This window comes from Copidosoma floridanum, unplaced genomic scaffold (assembly GCF_036245765.1).
Source record: "Copidosoma floridanum isolate Cflo_tuat_1 unplaced genomic scaffold, Cflo_Japanese_pri ptg000025l, whole genome shotgun sequence".
Taxonomy (NCBI): Eukaryota; Metazoa; Arthropoda; class Insecta; order Hymenoptera; family Encyrtidae; genus Copidosoma; species Copidosoma floridanum.
The window spans coordinates 7,577,664-7,603,447 of NW_028321902.1; the positions used below are offsets into that span (position 1 = coordinate 7,577,664).

Consider the following 25,784-nt stretch of genomic DNA (forward strand, 5'->3'; position numbering starts at 1 on the left):
AGAAGTTTTATCGATGGAAAATTATGGCAATGTACGCTTCTGTTATTGTCAACTACACGCGATAAGAAGCAAAGAGAGATGAATGAAAAGAAACTAAAATATTCTCTGAATAAAATTCTAGTCTGAATATTTAAACTGTAATTAATAATATTTTTCGTGAGTACTCCAGTTGTTTTACTTGGTTATGAAATTTATAGCAAAAGTAAATAGAAACAGTCGAAAAAAATTAATATGTAGAGTTTTACGTATAGATCTTTATTGATTTTTTATTAGCAATAATATTTTGGCCATGTCAAGGAATTTAAAGCCAGTGAAAAAATGTTTAACAACAGAATCAAGGGCAAATTTAATAAGACATTTTTCTACGAACTTTACTACATTACAGGCAATTTTGCTGTAGACTCTCAAACTATAAGTATCTGTATTGAGTATTGGAAAAAAAATTTTACTTTGTATGGATATTGTTGAAACTGTATGATCTATAATTATTTTAGTTAATAATTAAAGAATACAGTTTTTTAAGGAATGAAATGACATAATTTTTGTGTTTCTTCTCTTTCTACATTTTCTTTTATTGCCTATATTCGTGAATCATTCGATATTTTTAATTTTGGTTACAGTCGAGAAATCACTTGTTTTTTACAGGAATCCGGATACACAGAACTTTGTCAGAGCAAAGTCTTGCCTCAATGCTATCCACAACATACTCACCTCGGATGTTATATTTTATAATAAGTTGTGGGAAAGCATTAACAGAGTCGTTGTCTTGTTTACTTTTTTTAATACCAGTTACTAAAATGGATTCATCAGTGACCTAAAATTCAACATATTTTTTTATTAACACTTGGAAATTTTCACTCCCAAGCATCAGGAGACGTAGAATTGTTTACGCACCACGTTCAGAGATTAGAAAAGGCCCTAGATTTCATATTTACTATTTATTTATATGAAGCCTTAAGCATTTTTAATCTCACTCACAAAGTGCGTAATGTACTATGACTGTATGTTGATAAAATTTGAAATATTACGGATCCAGTATAATACAATCTTAACAGAATATTTAGTACAAATTCTAAATGTTGTGATGTGTAACGTTTCATCAGTTGGTCAATTAGAAGGAATCAAAAAATTGGCAGTCGAAGGGTAGGCTTGTGATCACCTTGCCTAGAGTATTGGAGTGTAGCTAAAAACGCCATTTGTGGGACTGCATAGATGAGAGAAGCAGTGGAAAGAAAAACACAGATTCACACGCACATATGTACAACTTTTTTTTGCATATTACTACCCAACGGTCTTCTACTTAAGATAGGCACTCAACACTTTAAAAAGGGACGAGGGAAGGGATGATGGCTGGCCTTCGGGTACAGGGAGGGGAATAGAGGGAAAATAGGCAATTGTGTTCGAAAAAGCCACTTTGGAAAATATTATTATACCGTAAAATCGTGCGAGGCATTGCAGATTCAGTTTTTTGGTGATCTCAGATGGGGAGATTGGTTAGTGATACTTGTGCACCTTTTTTATTTTGCAGATTCAGTTGTTTTGGTGATCTTAGATGGGGAGATTGGTTAGTGATACTTGTCCAGTGGAGGCTGTCCCGTTGGCTCAAGTTTTTTTTTCCTTCATAGCTGTTATAGGTTTGCCCAGCGCAGACCTCGGAGAGGATCAGTGATTTCTGGTTAAATGCTTAGAGTTGAGATGGTAATATAGGGTCGTCGGTCACCGGGTTTTCCAGCCTTGCGAAGAACAACTCCGCAGGTGACGTCCGCCAGTGAATAGCTGACTTGGTTTAATAGTGCCCGTCTTTAGTTAATACAGTCTTTTAGTCGACGAATCGCTTCCGGAAATGGTAATAAAAATGTATTCGTTGGCAAGGTAGTTTACACTTAGGTGGATCCTAAAAAGAACGGATGAAATTGATGGTTAAGTAGGGAACGCCAATACTTATAATGGCCCTAAAAAGCGCCAGTGGTGAAACTTCCAGGCCATTCTTTATTATTATTTCTGATGATGAAGAGCTGGCTACGGGTTGCTTGATTCTTACCCTGAGAGTCTCGATTTACGGAGACTGTGATGAAAGGAGGTACGCCGCTGACCAAATAATATCTCGTCTCGGGTCGTTCTCTGAATAACCAACCGCTCATAGTTAGACGGGAACATGTGGGTAGGCGCGTTGGGGACGCGAAGACTAAGAAGGTAGCGGTTTTGGCTGCCCGTGCCCCTCAGAGCTGTTTTCCCTGGCTTACGCATTTGTAGCCAAAAATTCTCTCACTGTACCAGGCGGGATGGTGGGACTGCCACACAACTCTGAAGAGTTGGTGCAGATTGTGCTCTGGCTAGATATGTCTCCTGCTATTGTGGCAGAGACGGCATCGGTTGGAGTAACTCTTTTTTTTTGATCGCACTCGTCGAGATTCATGGTGAATAGACACCTAGGTCCCTTCCTCTTTGGATAAGAGTGTCGTCCGTAACCGGGATACCCAGCTGCAAGACTGTCATCAGCATTCTCTATACAGCTCGTTGAACTTTCGAAGCTCAACTACATCTCTTTCGAGACGCTTCGGCCTATTATAACCACACTTATTTAATTCTGTTGCAGGTAGCCTCGATTTTATGTCGATGCCACCTAGCGGATTTTACTGAACTAAAGTGAGAAGCTGGCGTATTTTTGCAAAACTTTGAGCTCATTTATTGCTATTGTTAGTAAATTTTTTACGATAAAAACTATACTCAAACCATCTAGGAAGTATCATGAATCAGTGTGCAAAATTTCAACAAAAACGGTTCAGTATAGTTTTCGCGGTTAGCGATTACAACGGTTTTAGCGTTCTTGCTTTATATATTAGTAAGATAGGTATTTTTTAAATCACTTTTTATCCTTTTCATGTTTCTGGCGACAATCAGGGGGTAGCTTCTCTCAAGTGACGAAAAAACAGTGAAAGGATAGATAATAATAGTTTCTGTACTAAGGGCTTAAAAGACAGATTCATCTTGTTCAAAGCGTGCGGTCTTCGTATGCTTGTGCCCAAGCTCTTTATGCCATTATTCTTTCCGAAGGAGCAAAGTCTTACGTAGTGCCCGTGGACACATATTGTGCCCACTCATTCCATTGCACCCTAGGGCAAAAGAGTACTGGGTCCCGAGGGCTCATTCCAGCCTATTTTGAGAAAAAAAAGAAATTCTTGTAGCGTGGGTGTAAAGTGAAAAAATCTTATTTAAAAGGTGGGACCTTTGTATGCTGGTGCATGCAATTTAGATTACAAGGTTACACAAATAAATAAACCTATAAGTTTTGTCAATTTTCTTCTTTATCAAGAATCAATCAAATTATACTTACCAGAATAGTTTGGGCTCTTTATATTTAGTTCTTCTGATTAAATATCACAAATAATCATAGTTTTTTATACTTTCAGGCGACATTGTATTTGAGAGTCAGTATGTTTATCAAACGAAAAAAAAAGTTTTTATGTTAAAAATACTTATTACAAAAACACATTATTCTCGAAAAATATAGTAATAATCTTCACCCCCTTCCCTCTCAAAAAGTAAATTGTTAATTTTTTAAAAACTATAAAATTAAAATACAAATTTTAGTATATTTTATGTTCAAATATTCAAAGGGCCAGGGGCTTGCGAGGGACCGTAGGGATATCCCGGTTTGATCTCGATTGTGTAGCGAAAGCTATTTTTTCTCTTTTAGATGTTTTTTCTAACCCTAGGACTTTTACTACGCCTGAGTGAAAAATGAAGATCGCATTTGGTGTGCATCTGACCAGAGCCTGGTGCTTGCCATGAAGACATACACCACCAAATTTAAAATTACTATTTTCACAACATACGTGCAAACTCTCTGTGCCCTCATTAAAAAAAAAAAAATAACGTTTGCTTCTTGGGCACAAACATACATAAACCTTGACTTTTTGCTCAAATTTTTTTACTGTATACCGATGGTACAAGAACTACTATTTAGCCTTTTTTATTTGATTGATTTAACTACACTAATAAATTGTAAGCCAAAAAACACTAACCTCCCCACCGAAGACCTACAGCTTGGAGTGGAACGCTTTTGAAAAAAAGGGGCGATAAGAGAGTTAGAAAAAACTAAAAATTATCGTATAAAATCATTGTGCAACCATTTTTTAAAGAGCTAGGAGAGGTCATTCTCACACCAACTAAGTGAAATAACTTATCTGTACGTTGTATGTACAGGATACTTCTGTTTATACATGCATTTAGATTTAACATCATTTCTGGGAACTTGAACTTCAAAAACTGGAAATTATAAATAATTACTTAACGTTGCAAAATTTCAGACTACGTACTTGTTAAGCCATTACAAACTGTTAAATATAGTCCAGGAGTCCTAGAAATTGAAGATCAAATATTATAAGATTGCTTGACTATACTAACATTCTTTTAAAATTTACAGATGTGCAATTTAGTTCCTTGTCATCGAAAATGGCAAAAATATCGCTGTATTTGACAGCATCCATAATTATTTCCATGTACTCAGGCTGTTTCACAAGTTTCGTGACGGTTGAAATACCACACGTACCATTTAGAAATGTTCAGGAATTTCTGGAGGATGGCACATACAAATTGATCGTTTTGAAAGGCTCTCAAAATTTAAAAATTTTTTCAGTAATCAAACTTGAATTTAATTTAAATTCTGAACATTATATTAAGAAACTTATTTTATGACATCATTAGAGCTCCAAGGACGATGTCAATGAAAAATTGAGCTTATTGTTAAAGGATATGGATAGTATGCCTTCAAACATGGATAAAGTCATGGATCAGGTAATTTGAAATATTGAATTTGAGTGTTAATTAATTTTTTTTAGTATTTGGCGATGCATTATCTTTCGAAAAAGTATTCAAAAATTGTTTATAATACTCTTTTTATAACATTTTGTAATTTTTATTAAAATAGCGGTAAAAGTATTTCTCTAAGAATAGACTTCTTACATTCTATTACAAAGAATGATTTTTGTCCCCAAGATCTATTTGAAAAAAATTATTATAAATATCCAAAGAATTTTACTTAAAAAATAGTAATACAAAGACATTGTTAAATATTGCAACGTACTAATTACAAGCTGGTACACTAGTTACAGGCTAATACACATCAGAGCGATTCCCGAAAGTTTTTGAAAGCTACAAAGATATAATAAATTAAAACAGATTATTTTTCAGTGTATTAATCATTTAAAGTTTTTTTAAAATTTTAGATATGCAACGAGAAGGTGGCTTATTATTCTGCTGATATAATATCAAGCTCTGTTACTTTAAATTCACGTTGCAAAGTCTATGCTATTCCACTAGGTAATTCTAGAAAAAGAGGCCTTGCTTTAAAAAAAGAAGATCCAATCCATAAATTTTTGAGTCATTAGTAAGTATTTGTGAGTAAAAAATTATTTTTCAAGAATTTTAACAATTTTTTTTTCAGCCTGCAAAAGAACAGGGAGAATGGAATAATGTCTCGAAAGATAAAGGCTCTTCGTCGCAGAATAAATCTTGTTTAAAAAGAAGTTTCATTTACATCATTTTGCATTACTAAGCTCGCTCCACTGTTTGTATTTTTACTAAGTGGATTTGTCCTTAGCTTAATCATATTTTTATTTGAAAAGTATCACAAGCTGTTAATATTGTATTTAGTGAGAAAACCATGTAAGAAAATCAAGAAAATAAGGAAACCAAAAAAAACCAACCGTTTGTACAATGATGGAAAGCCATTTTTAGTTTACTCTCAGTACAGGGAAACGCAGCCACGTCCTTTGTGGCCTTATACCCCATAAGACGGTTAAATCGATACAGCAAACTACAAAAATTAATTTTCAGATTAAATGATTTTAATAAGAGAATTCTCGCACAAACTTTTTTAAGCGTTTGTGAAAGAAATTAACAGTGTTTCCTAATTCACTGTTCGCAATTGATCCATAATGAGCCGTTTGTGTAAACCTATGTTTAGTCAAAAAAGGGAGAAAATAAAGTTGGACCTCCTAAAATTCTACTCCTTTTTTTGTAAAAATGAAAAAGTTTTTATAAATAATTTCGAAAAGAAATGAAACATTACGATAACATTCTTAAAATTTATTCTAAAAAAATACGGAACTGTAACCATAAACTTTTAATGAGATGCCTTTTATTAATACATAAAATATAATTAAACTTATCAGACAATTGCGAGTAAAAATCAATGACTTGATAACAGATGTAATCTGAGAACTAAAAATTTGTACTGCTGATGAACGCTAACAAAGTGTATTAAAATTTTGTTTGTTGGTCAGATCATTATAATACTTACTGATATAAGTGCTTAAAACAAAATTTTTTCTACAAAGCTTACTACATAACAGGTATTTTTACAGTAGACTCTCAAGTTATAAGTATCTGAAATGAGTGTTGGACAACAAAATTGATCTTAACATTATTGGACAGTAAATGGACGACTGTAAAAAGTGGATCAATTATTTTATATTATAAAAAGATTGAATTGTGTTTTTAACTTTAAGTTGATGTGATTAAAACTATAAGATAAATAAAATCGTTTTAGCTAATTATTTGTAAATAATATAGATTATATAATAAAACGTCATTATTTATTTTTTTTCTTGCTACATTTTCTTTTATTGCCTGTAACAATGAATCATTCGATATTTTTAATTTTTGTTACAATCTGGTACATCGACAACTGACTCAATTTTTACAGGAATCCGGATACATAGAACTTCGTCAGAGCAAAGTCTTGCCTCAATGCTATCCACATCGCACTCATCTGGGATGTTATATTTTATAATGAGTTGTGGGAAAGCATTTACAGAGTCGTCGTCTTGTTTATTTTTTCTAATGCCCGATACTGAAATGGATTCATCAGTGACCTAAAATTCAACATACTTTTTTTATTAACACTTAGAAGTTTTTACTTCCGAGCATAGGGAAACGTAAAATCGTATACGCACTACGTTTGGAGATTAAAAAGTGCCCTAGATTTTATATTTACTATTTATTTATATGAAGCCTGAAGCATTTTTAATTCACTCGCAAACTGCGTAATGTACTATGACTGTATGTTCTTAAAATTGTAAATATTACGGCTCCAGTCTTTTACAATCTTAGCAGAATATTTATTGCAAATTCCCAATGTTGTGATGTGTAACGTTTCATCAGTTGGTCAATTAGAAGGAATCAAAAAATTGGCAGTCAAAGGGTAGGCTTGTGATCACCTTGCCTAGAGTATCGGAGTGTAGCTAAAGACGCCATTTGCGGGACCGCATAGATGAAAAAAGCAGTGGAAAGAAAAACGCAGATTCACACGCACATATGTATTTTTTGCATATTACTACACAATGGTCCTCTACTTAAGATAGGCACTCAACACTTTAAAAAGGGACGAGGGAAGGGATGATGGGTGGCCTTCGGTTACTGGGAGGAGGATAAGGGGAAGATAGGCAATTGTGTTCGAGAAAGCCACCTTAGTAAATATTACTATACCTTAAAATCGTGCGAGGCAAGCTGCTCATAAGCCTGATCGTTGGCGGCCAATTTTTTATACTCTCTTATTTACGGAAATACTTACTCAATTAAGAGAAATATTGCCATATCGAAAAGTTTTCGATCATCATTGCAGGATTTTATATAATTGAAAATTTAAAAAAAAAAAAAAACGAGAAAAAGATACAAACAAAGAACTTCATACTTACGACAACGTTAACTGAATCCATGATAAATTCCGTGCAATCAATTTTTTTCACGGCCTACAAATATACCACTTTATTAAGTATTCAAGGAATAAAAAAAATAAAAGTTATACGCCCCAAGGGACAATAGTACGGTATAGTTCCATCGGGTCGTTCGAACACCCCAAATTTGATACCGCACTTTTATTCCGTGTAGCGTACTAAATTTTTTACCTCCCTTCAACAAAATTTTTAAGATAGAGAGCGTAGCAACCTTTCAAGTAAAATTTGCATCATATGCCTTTTATGAAAGTATTTTGGCTAAATCTGCGTATAAATTTTATCCCGAGCCGTGGGCACAGGTAATGAATATGCAATAGTAACAAAACACTTTCGTATGAGCATAGAACGCAAGTTTCACCGGAAAAGAATGTTGCGCTTTCGTTCCTGAAAACAGAGACGAAATGTCGTCTTTTGGAGGAGGGTACAATAAATTTATTATTAATTGATTTCTCGCTTGGGGGTTGGTGAAACATTTCGAATCAAAATGTATATTAATAAGTAAAAACTTAAAAGTTGGCTTTGTTTCACAATGTTTTATTATTCGCAGACAGCTGTTTCGGCAGTTACGCCATTGTCAGATGCTCGACATACACATCGTGTGTGTCGAGCATCTGACAATGGCGTAACTGCCGAAACTGCTGTCTGTAAAACATTGTGAAACAAAGCCAACTTTTAAGTTTTTACTTATTAATATACATTTTGATTAATAAATTTATATTTGAGTATCTAGCTCATGGCCTTACTTTAGCATTGTACTTTGATGACAAATCCACGCTGAGTTCAACATCCAGTTTTCTTGATATGTTGCTAGGAGACGTGATCTGATGACCCATGCTCTTCAAATAGGAATTGCGTATAGTTATCATATCCAGATGACATGAATACATAGTATTTTCTGATGCCGGTCTAGTTGCACCAGTAATCGGATCTTCCCAATCACTCATTTTTATAAAACTACTAGAATATAACAGCGCAAATGCTTGTTTGAAAAAGTCTGAAGAGTCACTGACGAAAACCAAAGTAGATTCTAGTGTTACTAAGTGTCGCGTGCGTGACATCACTGCCGTATTTAGCAAGATACGTGCATCGGTATAGAGCCCACAAACAAAGAAGAACTAGTCAACACTATTCCATGTATATATGATATTTTTTGGGATAAGTTAATCAAACAATAAGTTTGATTTGTCTTTAGATTTAAAAACTTTATTAATGTGTAGAAGAGAGCACGCTTTTTTTCGTATATCATCGCCATAAATGATTTCTGAAATTAATAACGACGCAAAAAATTGCCGTTATCGAAAAGGAATTATAATTGTGCTGATTTGATCAAAACTTACATCAATTTTAGTGATATGATCGATTGAACCTGTAGGACAATTGTAGTACCTTTAAATGTTGCAGACTTACTATTTTTACGAATTTTTTTTATCATTGATTAATGTTTTTTACCCAACAATTTTTTTTTTAATAATAACTTTCAGAAATTGTTAATGAACCTCAGGATCTATTATTGCTATATTATATTTTCCTACAATTTTCCTTTTTTTATGTCTGAAGATTATTTTAACAACAATTTTTTCCTAAATTTTGCATTAATTTCATAAGTGTTAAGGAAGTCTGACATTTTTTAATCTTGTTTTTCATTTAATTTTTTTGTAACAGTAATTTTTGCTTGTTTTTAAGATGTACAGAAAGACTTACTATTTTAAGACATTAACTTGAAAGTTACAGGATTATATAATGATAAGGTTTTATATTATAAAGAAAAATAAAGATCTGGAAAATATTATTCTTATACAGTTTTTATAATGTATAATAATTGTGACAACACTAGAATAATAGATAGAAAGGAAATTAAAATCCAAAAAATTAAGTCATATTCTATTACTAGAAGGTTGAATAAATATATATACCAGGGAGGTGAAGCCGTACGTATGAATATATTGTTGAATTGCTTTTACTTATTTATTTTTTATTATATTTTTTTCAATATATTTTTTTCACAATAAATAATTGGTGAACCTCTCGGTCACTCTCTTCCTTCCTCTTATTTTCGTTTTTGCTCGGTAAACCTGCACCTACGTTAGTTTTTCCTACAGTATCTTCTAGAATGCGGTTCCCAACTCCAGTTTATTTCTGCCCTTGGATTCATTTTTATAGTTTCCGTGATCATAGCTTCGTTTGCCGCACTCGCTTCGACTAGATGGAATTCCTAATCTTGTGCGTTGCTGCTGATGAGTCACAATACGTTACAATAATCTCTTTTAAACTGACCAATTGCTCGACGGCGTTAGAAAACTCAGAGATCTTCCTATCAAGCGTGTATAATCGACGTTTATAGGTCCTGTGTTTTATTTCCTTTGCTGTACTCCCGTTTACGAATAGCGTGCTCGATGTTTTAACCTCTATTTGCATGTTTTTTTTTTTTTTGTGCACGTACGCCAGTCTCTCGTCAGTTAAGACTAGTGATATTATTTTGACTTCTACTGCAGATTAATCTACTCTTGATATTATTTGTTGAGTACCCTTTAATAATATTTCTCTGTGGTCGGCATCTTTATTTTGTGATATTCTCAAGTTTAAAAGACGTTTTTCTAGGTCTTAAATCTCAAAGTACATCTGCTTGTCACTACTCTTTTTCCCCAAATTTAATGTTCAATTTTATAAATTAGCTATTTTACTTTATTGATTCTCGAATGTACTTAGAGTTATTTAATCAGCTTATAATCTGACAGAGGAATCACTAATGGTTACTCCAATTGCGTGTATTTCCGGTATCAGAACTGAAAAACTACTGAATAAACTTAATTTTTCTTTACGAATCCATCATAGTAAATATTGTAAATTATTGTATTGTTACTTAATGCCCCTTGAGAATCTGAATTGATTTATGATAAATATTCAAGAATATTATCCCAAGATTCAAAAGTCCATGTGCATGGCTTTCCAGTCAATTCTATTGGCACTGTTCTCGGTAATAAATAAACGGACACACTATAAAAAAAAGTAAATTGACTGGCTGATATTTCACGAATTTATTGTATTTGACGTTGTTTTGGCCGATTCTGCCGTAGTAGAGACGTCTTCTCTGCTCGTCACGGTCCATTATTCTTTTTCTTTAAATCAATGCGTCCTTCAAATACAATGAGGCCTCTGTTCGTTAGAAAAAAACGATGTAATTTTATGAAATATACATCCTTATAAGTAAAAAGGAGATAGAGATTTAAAAAGAAAATAAATAATATCACATTTGCCATAAAATACGACTAATTTGTCGGTTTTCATAAGTTTCAATTCATAAACTTTTTTAAGAAGTACTATTAAGTTTATATGAAATATAATATTAATATTAATAATAAAAATCTGAGTAAGCAAAAAAATGTCAATGGGTTTTTTATGTTACGTTAACTTAATATCTTTAACTTGCAAAGAAATGTTATTGTTACTGGTATTATTATTATTATTATTGTTGTTCTTTTAATGATCATTGCCTGCTCTATGTTGATATGTATTAAATCATACCTTAATTTCAAAATCATAACAAAAAGAAAGAATAAAAAAGACTTTTACTTAAAGTCCATCCTCGTGACCCAAAATGCTGAGCCTATCTTCCGTTTAAGATGGTCCGAGTAGTACCCCCACGCCACCCCCAACGCAACAGTGGGCCTCAGCTTCGTCCTCTGTGAGCAGCACACAGTTTCAAGAACTCCAGGGCTGGTCGAGCTCGTAACGCGGGAAACGCAAATCTCCCAGCTGCGAGCTTTCGCTCAGCACCGAGTGCCCGTGCCAGATGGTAAGCATCAAGTGTCGCAGATCTGGCACCGAAACTGCATCGGCCAAGCCTTCGGGCTTATCTGTACGAATTGTGCGTAGAAGCCTCGCGAAAGGGCCCATGTCCAGAGGCATACTCGAGTTGTCCCGCAGTCGCACGCAGCCTGAATATTTAATTCACTTTTTATTAGATTTTTTTTTTCTTCTGCCCCCTTAAAAAAAAATTAATAAACGATAATAAAACAAAATAAAATCTCAAAATAGATTATCGAGCACTCATAGAGCCGGTAGAAAATAACGGTCTAAAAAATAACAAATATGATATTAATATTTTTAGGTATGATGAGTATTTAGCGTGAATTAACCTTTTAATGCATTGATTAAGAATAAATAATTTATTAAAATAAAACTACAAAGTGATTTTTACGTCCAGTGTATAAAGTAACATTTCTTATTTTGAGGATTTATTGTACAACTAAATTTTTTCTTTGCCATGTAGAGACTAACAACCGCACACTGAACAGCTCCCACACTATCCGCGGCAAATTATTACTCAATTTTTGAAATTTTTAACAAAAAACTGGGTAAAATACAATTATTCTCCAAAACACATCTCAATTATTTTTTAAGTCTATCCTTGTGGTCCAATTATCAGATTGTATAAGATTCTTTGCTATACAAGATTGAAAGTTTGTTTTGTTTGTACACTACAGCCACACAAATAATGCCAATTCAACTTGTTGAATGTACAGGACAGGTATTTAAGGGTGGAGGAGATAACTTTTATTTCTTGCTTTTAATCATATAATAGTTCACAGAAAAAATATGAATATATAAGACTCATTTAGACTTCTTTATGAACATAAAGGTATTAAAATTTAAATACGTCCAATAGGTACACAAGCGAACGTCGATACACTTTAATCATTGTATCTATAGGCGCATATGTATAGATGGTGGTACTTTTCATACAAGCACTCTCTATAACCATCCATACATGCTCTTTTGTAATATATAAGGTATATAAAATACTGATAATACAAATTCACATAACTTCTTTTTCAAGAAATTTTTCTTTGGAGAAATAATTAAGAACGAGAAAGTGTATCGACGTTCGCTTGTATACCTATTGGACATATTTGAATTCTAATTTACCGACAAGCATTAGAGTCGCATTCCTATAATATCGAGCTTAGGTGAAAGACAGCTTAAGAATTGAGAACGAGAACTTATCTAAACTTACGGTGCGAGTGAATGCACAGCTCCTCGGTAGCTTAACTGGTGGAGCAACTGTCTAGTAAACGGGGGGGGGGGGGTTGTGTGTTCGATCCGCACCCGGGGAGGATTTTTTCTCGTTCTTAATTATTTCTCCAAAGAAAAATTTCTTGAAAAAGAAGTTATGTAGATTTGTATTATCAGTATTTTATATCTTACTAATATATAAAGCAGAAGCGCTAAAACCGTTGTAATGAGCTCAAAGTTTTGCAAAAATACGCCAGCTTTTCACTTTAGTTCAGTAAAATCCGCTAAGTGGCGTCGACATAAAATCGAAGCTACCTGCAATATAATTAAATAATTGTGGTTATAATAGGCCGGAGCGTGTCGATACTTGTACAGTCGAGCTTCGGCAGCTCAATAAGCTGTACAGAGAATGCTGGTGATAGTCCTGCAGCTGGGTATCCCGGTTACGGACAACACTTTTCTCTAAGGGGAAGGGACCTAAGTGTCCCTTCACCCTGAATTTCGACGAGTGCGATCAAAAAAAAAAAATTATATCCAACCGATGCCGTCTGCCAGAATACCAGGAGACATATCTAGCCAGAGCACATTCTGCACCAACTCTTCAGAGTTGTGTGGCAGTCCCACCATCCCACCCGGTATAGTTAGAAAATTTGTGGCTACAAATGTAAGCAAGGGAAAACAGCTCTGAGGGGCACGGGGAGCCACAACGGCTACCTTCTTGGTAGTCGGGTCCCCAACGCGCTTACCCACATGTTCCCGTCTAACGATGAGCGGTTGGTTATCCGGGGAACGACCCGAGACGAGATATTCTTTGGTCAGCGGCGTACCTCCCTCCATTACAGTCTCCGTACATCGAGACTCCCAGGGTAAGAATCAAGCAACCCGTAGCCAGCTCTTTATCATCAGGAATAATAATAAAGAATAGCCTGGAAGTTTCACCACTGGCGCTTTTTAGGGCCATTATAAGTATTTACGTTCCCTACTTAACCATCAATTTCATCGGTTCTTTTTAGGATCCACCTAAGTGTAAACTACCTTGCCAACAAATACATTTTTATTACCATTTCCGGAAGCGATTCGTCGACTAAAAGACTATATTAACTAAAGACGGGCACTATTAAACCAAGTCAGCTATTCACTGGCAGACGTCACCTGCGGAGTTGTTCTTCGCAAGGCTGGAAAACCCGGTGACCGACGACCCTATACTACCCTCTCGACTCTAAGCATTCAACCAGGAATCACTGATCCTCTCCAAGGTCTGCGTTGGGCAAACCTATAACAGCTATGAAGGAAAAAAAACTTGAGCCAACGGGACAGCCTCCACTGGACAAGTATCACTAACCAATCTCCCCATCTAAGATCACCAAAACAACTGAATCTGCAAATAAAAAAGGTGCTTTAGACACCAACATCTTCGACGTTATACCGGGAGACGTTGGGAAAGAGCACTACAACTAGCCCCAAAGCTTCGGACTTTGTAAATTTTCTCCCAATCAGTCTGGGTCTTCAACAGCAAGCCAGAGAAGATCACCCTGAGGTATCCAGGCAGTCACAATTGCTGTTAACTGCAGTCAAGAAAGAGTTAACTTAAGAAGCTCACCGGTCTTTTTTAGGGCCATCGGACGTTGAACTACTTTGCCAACAAATATATTAGAACTTAACAAAGTTGACAGAAAACAGCCTTTAGGGGTCACACAAATTTTAAGCATGCCAAAAGTCGCAAGAGGGTGAATTGGAAGAAAAACTTCAAGTGTATCTAATAAATACAATTTTACTTAGGCGTCACGAAACTGACGCAGAAAATTCATCGAGATTAGAACAGCAGCGTCAAAATCGACAACTAAAGAGTCCATTACGTGGGAGATCAGCATTTCATTGTACCCTCACAGCAATCTCTGAAATCTTTAAAGATCCTACTTCAGATTTTTAAATAAGTAGAAAAGGTATTTGTGTTTTTGTGGCAATGAAAATGTAGGGTTCAAGGTCCAGGACTTTGTTGCTCTGGTAATAAAGTTGTGAGATATGAGAAAAAAAATTTTTTTTTAACATAAATTTTTTGGGGGTTTAAAATCTTAACAGCTTTAAAAAATAGCCGTTTTCGTGAATTACACGGGAGAAACTGTAAATCAACGGCTTCTTATGGCCACCGATTATTTTATGGCATAAAGAACGCACGGTACTTTTCAGCATAATTATTTTTTTTAATTTTTACACCTTATTATTTGACCAAATAAACTATATGGATTCCGAAAAAATAAGTTTTCAATAAGAAGATTTTTGTTTTGCGATGTATCAAGAATATGTGTAAATTTTCGAACTTAAAATGTTTCACATTATATGTCAACACACTACGGTGTTTTATTTAGCAAGTCTCGGGCGAAGCCGAGACGGGGGGCTGCTAGTACCTTATATATTGAGAAAGAGCATGTATGGATGGTAATAGAGAGTGCTTGTATGAAAAGTACCGCCATCTATACATATGCGCCTATAGATACAATGATTAAAGTGTACCGACGTTCGCTTGTATACCTATTGGACGTATTTGAATTCTCATTTACCGACAAGCATTAGAGTCACATTCCTATAAAGGTATTAAATTTTAACAAAAAAAATTTTTTTTAGGCTACGTAGAAATCTCTGCTCTGCAACAAAAACTTGCGGAGAACACGATTCATGTAAGGTAAAAGCACCAGTACGTGAACACTTTTTCCATAAAGTCTTTTTTTTCTCATTTTTATTGAATTTCTGATTTGCATAACAACAAAACAGTCATTGCGCCAGTAAGTTTATATTTTTTCCTTTAAAAAAAAAAACAAAAAAATTTTTCTAAGTCATGTGTACAACTAATAAATTAATTTTAAAGTTTTTTTGCCAATGACCCAGTAGATGAACAGTGTGTTCCGGTATTGGTACCAATACGTATTTTTGACCGAGTACTTGAACATCCTATGTTAATTAAATGGGAGAGAGGTTATGTTAGCTGCCTTCTACTGATTTCTATTTTTATTATGTATTGCAAATAACCAAATCAAAAAATTTCTTTTTAGTTTCATTGGTAACAAATTATGAAAACTATAACGACTGGCTTGACATACTATTATTATTGATTAACAGTGATTTCAATCGTTTTTATGTGTTCAAGTACTGGGCATAGGTAAAACCTAATGGTACCAGTACCTGAACAGTCTCACAAGCAACCTCATACAAGTTGCACGAATAAATAATTTTTTTTTCGTTGAGTATAAAGACTTACTGAAATTTAAATTTCGTTTTATCTAAAGAACGATCAAAGGATGTTAGAAACATTTTTTTTTTTTTATCCACTTAAATTGAAAATAGTTTATTCAAGCTGTTCAATCTACTGGTGCAATTTGAGGAAGTGTTCACGTACTGGTGCTTTTACCTTAGTAGCACGATATAATCAGAAGTTAAAAACATGTGCCAAAATGCATTATGTTTTATTTCGTTTCAAAAAAATTTTTTCTATTTATAACAGAGTTGGATTTAAAATAAATACCAACTGTTATTTCATTATCCGCGATGCAACTGCTCTGCTGAAATAAAACTAATTTAGTGAAACATTGCATACCATACGTCGACTTATAATTAAATGAAGTTTAATAGTCTTGAATTGTTCATTTTAATATTTATATTTTTCATTTACCTGACTACATAATCATAGTCTTTACTGTTAATTTTTTTAATGTATCATCATGGTTCAGCATCAAATGCGTGATCATACGAAAATATGTCGTAACAAAGAAACAATGCTTCATTTGCATTATTGAAAAAATAGCAGTTACGGTCGTAACACTTATGTACAAAAATCCTACCTCACAGAGACATTCCCGGGTCTGAGTGGTACCTGACCATTGACTTGAAGTAAAGTCTCGCCAGTGCATTCATCCTCCTGAGTTTGCGAACCAGCTCTCCGTCGTACGCATCCGGTGGGCCCGAGGAATCGCTCGCGAGCACCTCGTGCATCCGAGTCTCGCGTCTCGTCGCCAACAGGTTATTCCAGGGCGTCCAGGGCTTGCGAGGGTCAAGCCTCGCGAGCCGCAGTCGCTCGAGCTCGTCACACCCCGAAAAGATCGAGCGCCCGTGCCATATGTCATTCACCAGGTAACCAACTGCCTTTGGACCCACGACAAACGCAAGGCTGCTGGCACCGTCTCGTCTGCGGTAAACGAAACGGGAATTAAAGTAAGGAAAAAATAAATAATTTGGGATGATCTAAAGGGTGGGGCTACCTAACAGCTTCGTGCCTTCGCAGCTCCCTGAGCAACCTCTCGTGGATATCTGGGTAGTGGCCAGGTCGGCGCCTTGGCCTGAGAATCGTGCAGTCGACACACGTTCTCGAGACCCGCTCGCGGTGATCGGTCTCAAAAGCCTCGAGTCCCCTGAGATGCCCGCATGACGGGCACAGTCGCGTCCGCGTTGATTCCTGCGAATTCATTAAAAATTGTTTTCCCCTGTATTAATGATACATTTCTAAGAAACGTGTATCTATATTTAAAAAAAATCTGTCTATATCTGACCAAACTTGTACTCGCACTACTTGAAACTGAATTTATAGGAATACTGATTAAAAAATATCCTGATGTCTGGCAAAACTTGGACTCGTACTACTTAAAATCGGTTTGATGTGAAAACTGATTTGAAATTATTTTCCTGCCTAATCTTACTTGGACTCGCACTACTAAAAATCGGACTAACAGGAAAACTGATTGAAAAATATTCTTTTATCTTACCAAACTGGGACTAGTACTACTTAAAATTGAATTTATAGGAATACTGATTAAAAAATTTCCTCATGTCTGACCAAACTTGGATTCGTACTACTTGAAATAGGTTTGATAGAAATACTGATTAAAAATTTTTATCATGTTTGACTGAACTTGGGCTCGTACTACTTAAAATCGAATCGATGGGAAAACTGATTTTAAAATATTCTTCTGTCTGGCCAAACTTAGACTCGTACTACTTAGAATCAGATTAATAGGAATACTGATTTGAAAATATTCCCCTGGCTGATCTTACTTAGACTCGCACTACTTAAAATCGGATAAACAGGACAACTGATTTAAAAATATTTCCTGTCTGACCAAACTTGGACTCATACTACTAAAAATCGGATTGCTCACGGTTTTCTGATTCCAGACAAATTACCGTGTATACTGCACACTAGGTAAATTTTCGGGAGTTCCCTTACCTTGGCTCGATTGTCGTGGTGAGCTAAGGTGTTTCTAGCTAGGTTGAGAAAGGCGAGCCTCACGCGGCTCCTCAGGTGTCTCAATAGACGCCGCGGCTCGAGTCTCGAGGACGGCGAGGCAGCCTGCTCCAGCAGATACAGTTCCTGGTCTATCGAGTTCTCGAGGCTCGTCGATGCTGCACATGTATGCTGGGACGCGATTCTTTTGACCAAGTACGGGAGCTCAACGCGGTTGCTCGGGTCGCACTGTTGCTTGTTGTTGTCGTCGTAGTCGTCCGGAGTCCGCAGGGCATCGTACACGTCCTTGAATTCGCGGGCTCGCTGGACGCTCAATGTGTCGATGCTTACTGGCTGCTTTCCTGCGTTGTTACCTACGGGATTGTACTTTAGTGCTCGTAAAAAGGGACTTTTTTGTTAAATTTGTCGCTACGCTATAAATACACGGAAACGTCATTCTGAGAATTAACAAGCTTTATTTATTGAAACTCAATAGTGTTGATAAATATTGAGTTGAGAGCAGATCAACACCTTTAATGTGTTGCATTTGTACAGTTTTTTTCTTTGTCAACGTGCGTCAGCGTATATGTCTATTGTATGCGTCCAACGTAGAAGTTATTTAATTTCACACTTCAGGGCTACCGTGCGAGAGTTTAAAGCCGGTATAGATAATAAAAGGGGAATAAAAGATATGGTGGAAAAATATTTCGTCTTGAGATATTCCACGTAGATACGTAATACGAAAATACATGTTTGCAATTGTCAAAGATGGGTGAAAAGTTGGTTTGGTATCTCATTTATTTATCAAAAGATTGTATCTCGATTTTGATGCTATTGTCTCAGAAGTAGTACTCTTTTTTCACTGTTACCTGTGTTTAAAGAGACTCTATCCTGTCAGTTCACGGAGCAAATCAATTCCAAACATGATAAAAGGTGTACTATACTTTGTTGTCTAAGGTCCAATGCAATCAATAATCACCTCTGAGCAGAACAGGCCTCGCGAGCACGTGGAGAAAGTTGGCCCTTGCACGCTCGGCTCTTCTCCTAGCGATGCTGCTTCTCGAGTTTTTTATCGCCCGAAAAGCCTCGACCTCCTGCTCCAGCTTCCTCGCTCGTGCCGCAATCCTCGACTCAGCTTCGTTGTAGGACTCGCGGATTCTCGCTTCCTCGGTGACGCTCCAGTGCTCCACTAAGCTCCGCAAAACCGCGAGATCCAAGAGCTTGTTGACCCCATTATTGGTTGCCGCTGGATTATTCATCAAGTGGAGTTGGCTGCTGATTTCTTGGGTCGACGGAATGGCGTGTTTGGTGCTGCAGTGCATCGAGAAATTCAATTACTTTTGCTCAAACTATTTGGACTATTGATTGGACAAATGAAAAATCATAACATCTGTCTCGTTAGGACGATTTATTTTCATCCTTCCAAGATCCCTTTAAGACATCTTTTCTCGACCATTCAAGATGGTTCGAAAAAATTGTTTTTTTTTTTAATGTCTCCAAGCCTTTGTCGTTGCATGATTTTTATTGACTTATGTATTTTCAAGGCGTAAAAGAAACACTATAAGGATCTTCGTTTTTATTAATATAAACATAACTTGTATGAAGACGATTGTTAAAAGTTCTGACTTTAAACTTTTTTTTTTTTAAGTGTGCTCTTTACACTCGTATACACGTGCATTTTTGTTGAAGTAGTCACGTTCGTATAAAAATAAACAAAGGAACCTTAAAAATATTTTTAAAATAAGACATGTATGTTGTCGTAACATTTTTTAATTATAAGTGCTCATTGTTTTGACAAATTGAAAAATACATTGCAATAAAAAATAATCATTGGAAGAAAAATTAAAGATATCAAAATTATAACTGAGCAATCTTGAAATTATTAGTTTTACGATTAAAAAAGAGTTACGATCACCACTTTAAATTAATTTCAAAAGATATAAAAAAAAGCATTAAAAATCTTTAAAAACTACCGTAAAAATGTGTAATATATTTTAAAAAATTGTAAAACTCATCGTGAAAGACTTAACTGAAACAACAAAAATCGAAACACATCCTCGAGAGGGACGGATTAAAAAAATATCGAGACCACCGATAATAATCCTCCAATGACTCGAGGGTAGAAAGGGACGATCGATTGTTGGCCGTAAGATCCTCGTTCACATCATCCGCGTCGAGTTTTTCAGGTAAACAATTCGAGCCGTCACCATTCTTGTCCTCGATACGCTGCCGACGACCTTGATAAACTTTGTAAATATTTTTATTATTATTATTCATCCCTTTTTTCCTACTCCTCCTCTCTTCCGTGAGTGCACTTATTTTATGTCTAGGGACCCATCGTGTTATTAATTTCTGCAGGGCAGAAAAGAGATGGATGCTGTGGAACGAGTCGTGAGGATGCAGACATCCATCAATGGATAGGTGTATTACGAAAAAAATTGAAGTACACGCGTACGTATATGGAGCAATGAAATAGTTGCGCATCTCCCTTTAACTTTGATATCGACGAAACGAACCAAACAGAATCCATTATAGACTACAACGTGAGATCCGATGTCTTAGTACCTACATACTGGTGTAATATCGATCAAATAAAAAGGGGATCATTTGTTACTTCAACCAAAATGATTTAACCATTTTTTTAAAGAAAGAGTAAGTTTGCCAGCTGACCTTTCACAAATAAATTTTCGCTGCCATAGTTTGGATAATTTTGATGTCCATTGAGATACTTATTCTTTCGGCCATAATGGTCAGTCAATTTTTTTTTTTTTTTAATCATCATGTCTGTTTTTAAATTCAACCGAGAACTCTACATAGTGCAAATTTAATTTGGTTCAATAAAATGTTTCCACATCAGTAAAAATAGATTAAATAAAAAAACAAGTATTACATCAAAGTCGTTAACAATAACAATTTGGGTATCTCTGACCCCTTAAAAAATGATAAAATGAAATAAAATCTTAAAATTGAAAATTCTCACGGTACATAAAATCGTATGATATTAAAAACTTTTGAAGGGCATTCCTATTTTCAAAAAAGCAAAAATAGAATATACACTATATTACATTTCACAGATATCGGGCACATCTCGAGCGTCGAAGAAATGAAGGTTTAAAAATTTAAGCAAAAGTAATATACTGTCGATGCGATTGTTTTGTAATATAAACTTACTTTAACGAACTTGAGATTATTTAAAATTAACTTTACATTTAATCCAAAATTATAATACTTTTGTCCTTCGTTCCATTTTTTTTTTTTTTTTTTTTTTTTTTTTTTTCTTCAAAAAATTTTAACGCTGCATGAAATTGATTGCACCTATGAGTTTTCCTAAAAAGAGAATAAATTACTTAGTTATACCAGTGTTTAGTAGTATTTCCTATTTGGTACTTTGAATCTGGTGGTGATATCTTGAAATCATAAACGACTTTAGTTTTAATAAAAATTTGGAACTTCTAGCTCTTTTCGAAACATGTGTATCATCTAGAGGTTAAAGTTTATAAAAATTTGCAGAATAAGATTATTGAACATTTCATCTGTTTTGCAACAATAACTTGCGGAGAGCACTATTTATGTGGTAACACGATGTAATCACAAGTTAAGGTCAAGCAATTCAATTTTTTTTACTAACTAAATAGTAAAAATTTATCGATTGACATCATTCTCATTAGAAACGCTATGGTCATCCGTGGTCATTACGTAGAATCTTAAAATCCCAAATGACTTTAGTTTTTAAAAATTCGGAACTTCGGACTAACATTTGAGTATTCGTATCATCTAGAAGTTGAAGTTTGTAAAAGTTTACAAGATAAAATTATTGACCATTTCAAATAAGAATTTTCCTTTCCTATTTAAAGTCATACCTAATACTGCACACAAAATAGGAGATTCCATTACGGGTAAAAATGTCTGCACGTCTTCTAAATTTTCGATTCCATAAACCATCTGCAACAAAATCTCTTTATTGTAAACTATTTTACGTACTATACGCCAAAGATCAATACAGTGTTTGTACACTCATGAATAAGTAGCAGAAGAGGCCAAAAATATCCAAATCTTGTGGTGGCAGGGGAAAAGAGGCGCTTGGTCGACCCTACCTTCGTTGGCGCAGGTAGTGTAGGAGAAAAAAGCTGTCGAGTTTGAGTAGATTGGCTGTCGTAGTTTAAGGGTAGGAGCAACAGTAGCTCTTATTTGCTGCGAGTAGGTACGTGGCATTACTTTGCATTGTAATTGGTTGGAGCAATAAATTTCATGTTCCATCGGCCTAGTTTGGTGGTGGTAGTCATGATGTTAGGGGTGGCTCAATATATTATTTACTGAAAACTATGTCATTGACATTGAAAATCACTGACGCACACGTTGGTTTACTCGATGGAATATTTCCCGTTGTAAGCAGAGACCAAAGAAAGAAGTAAAGGTATAAAAAATAAAAAAAATACGATTTTCTTTATTTTTGTTTTAACCATATGCAAAAGGTCAAAAATTTGTGTACTCTAAAATTGATAGGATGCTATGGTTGAAATTTCTAAATTGATCCCTAAAAATCCACATCTGGATCACCTAATTTTTTTCATATTCGAAATAAAAATAAGAAATCTGGAACCATAGGAAAAAAAAACACTCATTGGTTGCATCCGAAATTTTTACTTACTTTTTGAGATACAGTTCACTGAAAAATAAAACTACGATAGAGATGAATGCATAAATATTTTTTCAAGCGTCAAAATCAAAACGAGAATATTTCATCCAACTTTATTCAACATGTGCTGAACAAAATGTTTAGGTGTGTTTTATTGTTTATTTTTTCCAGTTTCTAGTCGATAACAAATATTGATTTTTTTTACTTTTTCCTTACCAAAAAAACAACAACGTGCCCATTGAAACATTACTACATTGACGTTAAATATAAAAATACATACACACCAAGAAACAACTAGCTTGTTTTTTTCTACCAACATCCAAAAACGGGCACTGGATCGATGACATAAAATATTTACCAGTGAATCAGTGCTGGAAGAGAAACAGATTAGAGGAAAAATAAACGAAAAGAAAAAACACGCGCAGGACACACACGAATAATTGTAAATATATTATAAGCATGGCTGCGTAGTAGAAGGTAGTAAAATTTTGTTGTCATGCACATTGAACGCATCAGTACGGACACGCGCTATACTAGGAAATTAAGTATTCTTCCTTGGCTCAATTCTACACAGTCACTAGTTCATTTTATGCCAGAAAGTAAAGATGAGCCATCGGAAATTATGGCCTTGGTAAGGAAAAGCTCGGAGAAACTTTTATAAAAGCCTATAATTATATGTCCTTAACCGCTGGAGTATGGGGTGCGTTGAGAGAGTTTTGTATACGTATGTGTTCGGAATAAAGCCTTATTTTTACTTTCATTCTTTTTCTATTTTTATTTAGATCAGTTAAGCGATTCATGGAGGAATAGCTGAAATAGAAAATAATGCCTCAAATACTAATGCAACATTTGATTTAATCCCTGTCTTCAAATAATCTTGCTTGTATATACACTTATAGCACGCAGATAAAAATTAGCACAGAAAATACGTTTCCTCGATGTTTTAACTTTAGGAAATAAAAATTAAAAAAAAAAAAAGAAAAAAAAACTACTCACTTGGCTCAATCTACTCAAGACGAAGTTATTATTTTTAGTTTCCTTTCAATATTTATAAGTATTAATGTTTTCATCCGAAGTTTTTTCTATAAGGAGATAATACTGAATTTCTTACAATTAAGACAATACAAACTAACCATATTACAATTTTCAAGCTTAAAGTAAACTCAGCGTGGTTTATTCTTTTAAATTATTAATTTATAAAATTAATTTATAAAAATGAAAATAGAAAGTCATTAATACTTAAAAGGTATTTAATTATATTTCTTATTTTCTGATTTTATTGTACTAATCAATTTTCTCCTTGCCATATGAAGATTAGCGACTGTGCACTGAACTGCTTCTTCACAATCTGAAGAAAAGTATCTCTCACTTTTTGCAATTTTTACCGGAAACCAAGTAAAATACGCTTATTCTCTCAACTACCCAATAATATTTCATAAAAGAAAACTAAAAAACATATTCGTACTTGCAGCAGTAATTGAACATCAAATTTCTAAATTGCATAAAAAATGGAGAAATCATGATTCGTACGCAAATTGGTCCTAGAAATTTCGGTCATTTAATAAATTTGGCACGCTAAAAACCAACTAAAGTTTTTAAAAATTAGCAACATCAAACTTTTTTAAATGTACCAAATAAACTTTTATAAACATATTTTAATAATTAAATGTTTTATAAAATAACAAAGTTATTAAAAAGTTCATCGTTAAGAATACCGAATCTGTATTAAGGGGATTAAAAAATTTGTCATTCATTAGTTTCATTGTAACCCGTCCTACATGGATTGGCTTCTTATTTGTTTGTTCCCAAAAATACAAAAAAAAGAGGGGAAGTGTGGAAGGGATAAAGTATGTTGATGGGCGTGACATTACTCCCACTTGATGTCCAGTAAATTTTGGTAGTGGGAAATAGAATACCATACCCTTCAAGGCACAACCCTAAAACGACACTGTCTGTCAGTGCGCCAGCTAGACAACACTTCAACATAAAGTGATTACCGCATACAATATTTCCGATTCAGTTTAACGAAGAAGCCTAGCTTTTAACTTCATAGTCATTGGCGAGAAGTGTCTTGCAAAGCTCAAAATATCAAAACTCCCAGCATCGAAAGAGAGTCTATTCCAGCCGTGCCCAACTTGGTCCAAGGAGTTCCGGGGAATCATTATTTGCGTCACGAGTGTCAAGTTATCAAGTAAGTGCATGTTGAAGTCTTCTCTCTACAGAACTATATTCATCTCGTCATTAGCGAAATTATATTGTTTTCTATTAACTGATATATCGTTTTAAAACAAAAGCAGCGGAATACTTCTCAATTCATTAAAAGCTATAATATCTTTGAGATTATATAAAAGAGTAAATGTTTAATTTTCATGTTATTGTTTTTGCTTATTATTTCTATTATTAATACCATTATAATTACTACTCACATTATTTATCATTATTACTATTGCGATTTTCTTTTTTATTATTATAATTTATATCATTATTATCATTATCATTATTATTATTATTATTATTATTATTATTATTATTATTATTATTATTATTATTATAATTTAAAGTGTGCCTTGGCGGAAACAAACATAAAATTTTCTCTTTCTTCACCATAAGCATATGTCAAAAAAAAGTTTATTTGGCGCCAATTCAAACTATAAAAATGCAGTATTAGCATAGAAAAGCTTGAATTTTGTTATGTACGATACATGCAATTTTTTACACATTAACGTACTTAATGCATATTAAGTCATCCTTAAAAAATTTATTTTCTTTTAATAACACTGGTGCTTAATCTTTGCAAATTGGCGCTAAATTTGCTTAATTTTTCTTGATGTAAGTTTACACGCTTAACCAATTTTTTTTTTAGCAAGAGATTACATTCGATAAAAAAATTACCAAAAGCTAAGCAGATTTCGGCAAGCCCGTTATCTTATTTTTTGCATCCTGAGTATTTAATTTCAATCCACTTTTTTGTTTCTTTAATTTTTCATCATAGATTTACGATAAAGTTAAAATGTGAAGAATGATACAACTGACGATGAAAGTAATTAATCAAACTTACGAAAATTGACTTTCGAAGAAAATGCAAAATTTATCTTTTCTAGTATATTATGAATTGTTTATCTTAAAATGCCTGTATCAGATTAAAATTTCGATGATATACGTAACAATTTTGCTTTGCTCTAATTTT

At 34.3% G+C, this 25,784-nt stretch overlaps 2 protein-coding genes across 2 annotated transcripts in view; both read right to left on the minus strand.

Moving 5' to 3' along the window:
- LOC111642810 (IQ motif and ubiquitin-like domain-containing protein) overlaps positions 1 to 8,683 on the minus strand; it is a 32,650-nt gene extending 23,967 nt beyond the window's left edge. Inside the window, exons 1-3 of the mRNA XM_089595510.1 lie at positions 8,483 to 8,683; positions 7,701 to 7,754; positions 6,674 to 6,878 (exon numbers count right to left, since the gene is read on the minus strand). Coding sequence (XP_089451636.1) covers positions 6,674 to 6,878; positions 7,701 to 7,754; positions 8,483 to 8,683 — 460 coding nt within the window. The remainder of the gene's footprint in view (positions 1 to 6,673; positions 6,879 to 7,700; positions 7,755 to 8,482) is intronic.
- A 7,903-nt stretch (positions 8,684 to 16,586) lies between these two features.
- The window catches only part of LOC149373976 (IQ motif and ubiquitin-like domain-containing protein), a 32,011-nt gene continuing 22,813 nt past the window's right edge, over positions 16,587 to 25,784 (minus strand). The window contains exons 4-8 of the mRNA XM_089595511.1: positions 20,054 to 20,207; positions 18,941 to 19,272; positions 17,965 to 18,335; positions 17,003 to 17,196; positions 16,587 to 16,929 (exon numbers count right to left, since the gene is read on the minus strand). Of these exons, the coding sequence (XP_089451637.1) occupies positions 16,587 to 16,929; positions 17,003 to 17,196; positions 17,965 to 18,335; positions 18,941 to 19,272; positions 20,054 to 20,207 (1,394 nt within the window). The remainder of the gene's footprint in view (positions 16,930 to 17,002; positions 17,197 to 17,964; positions 18,336 to 18,940; positions 19,273 to 20,053; positions 20,208 to 25,784) is intronic.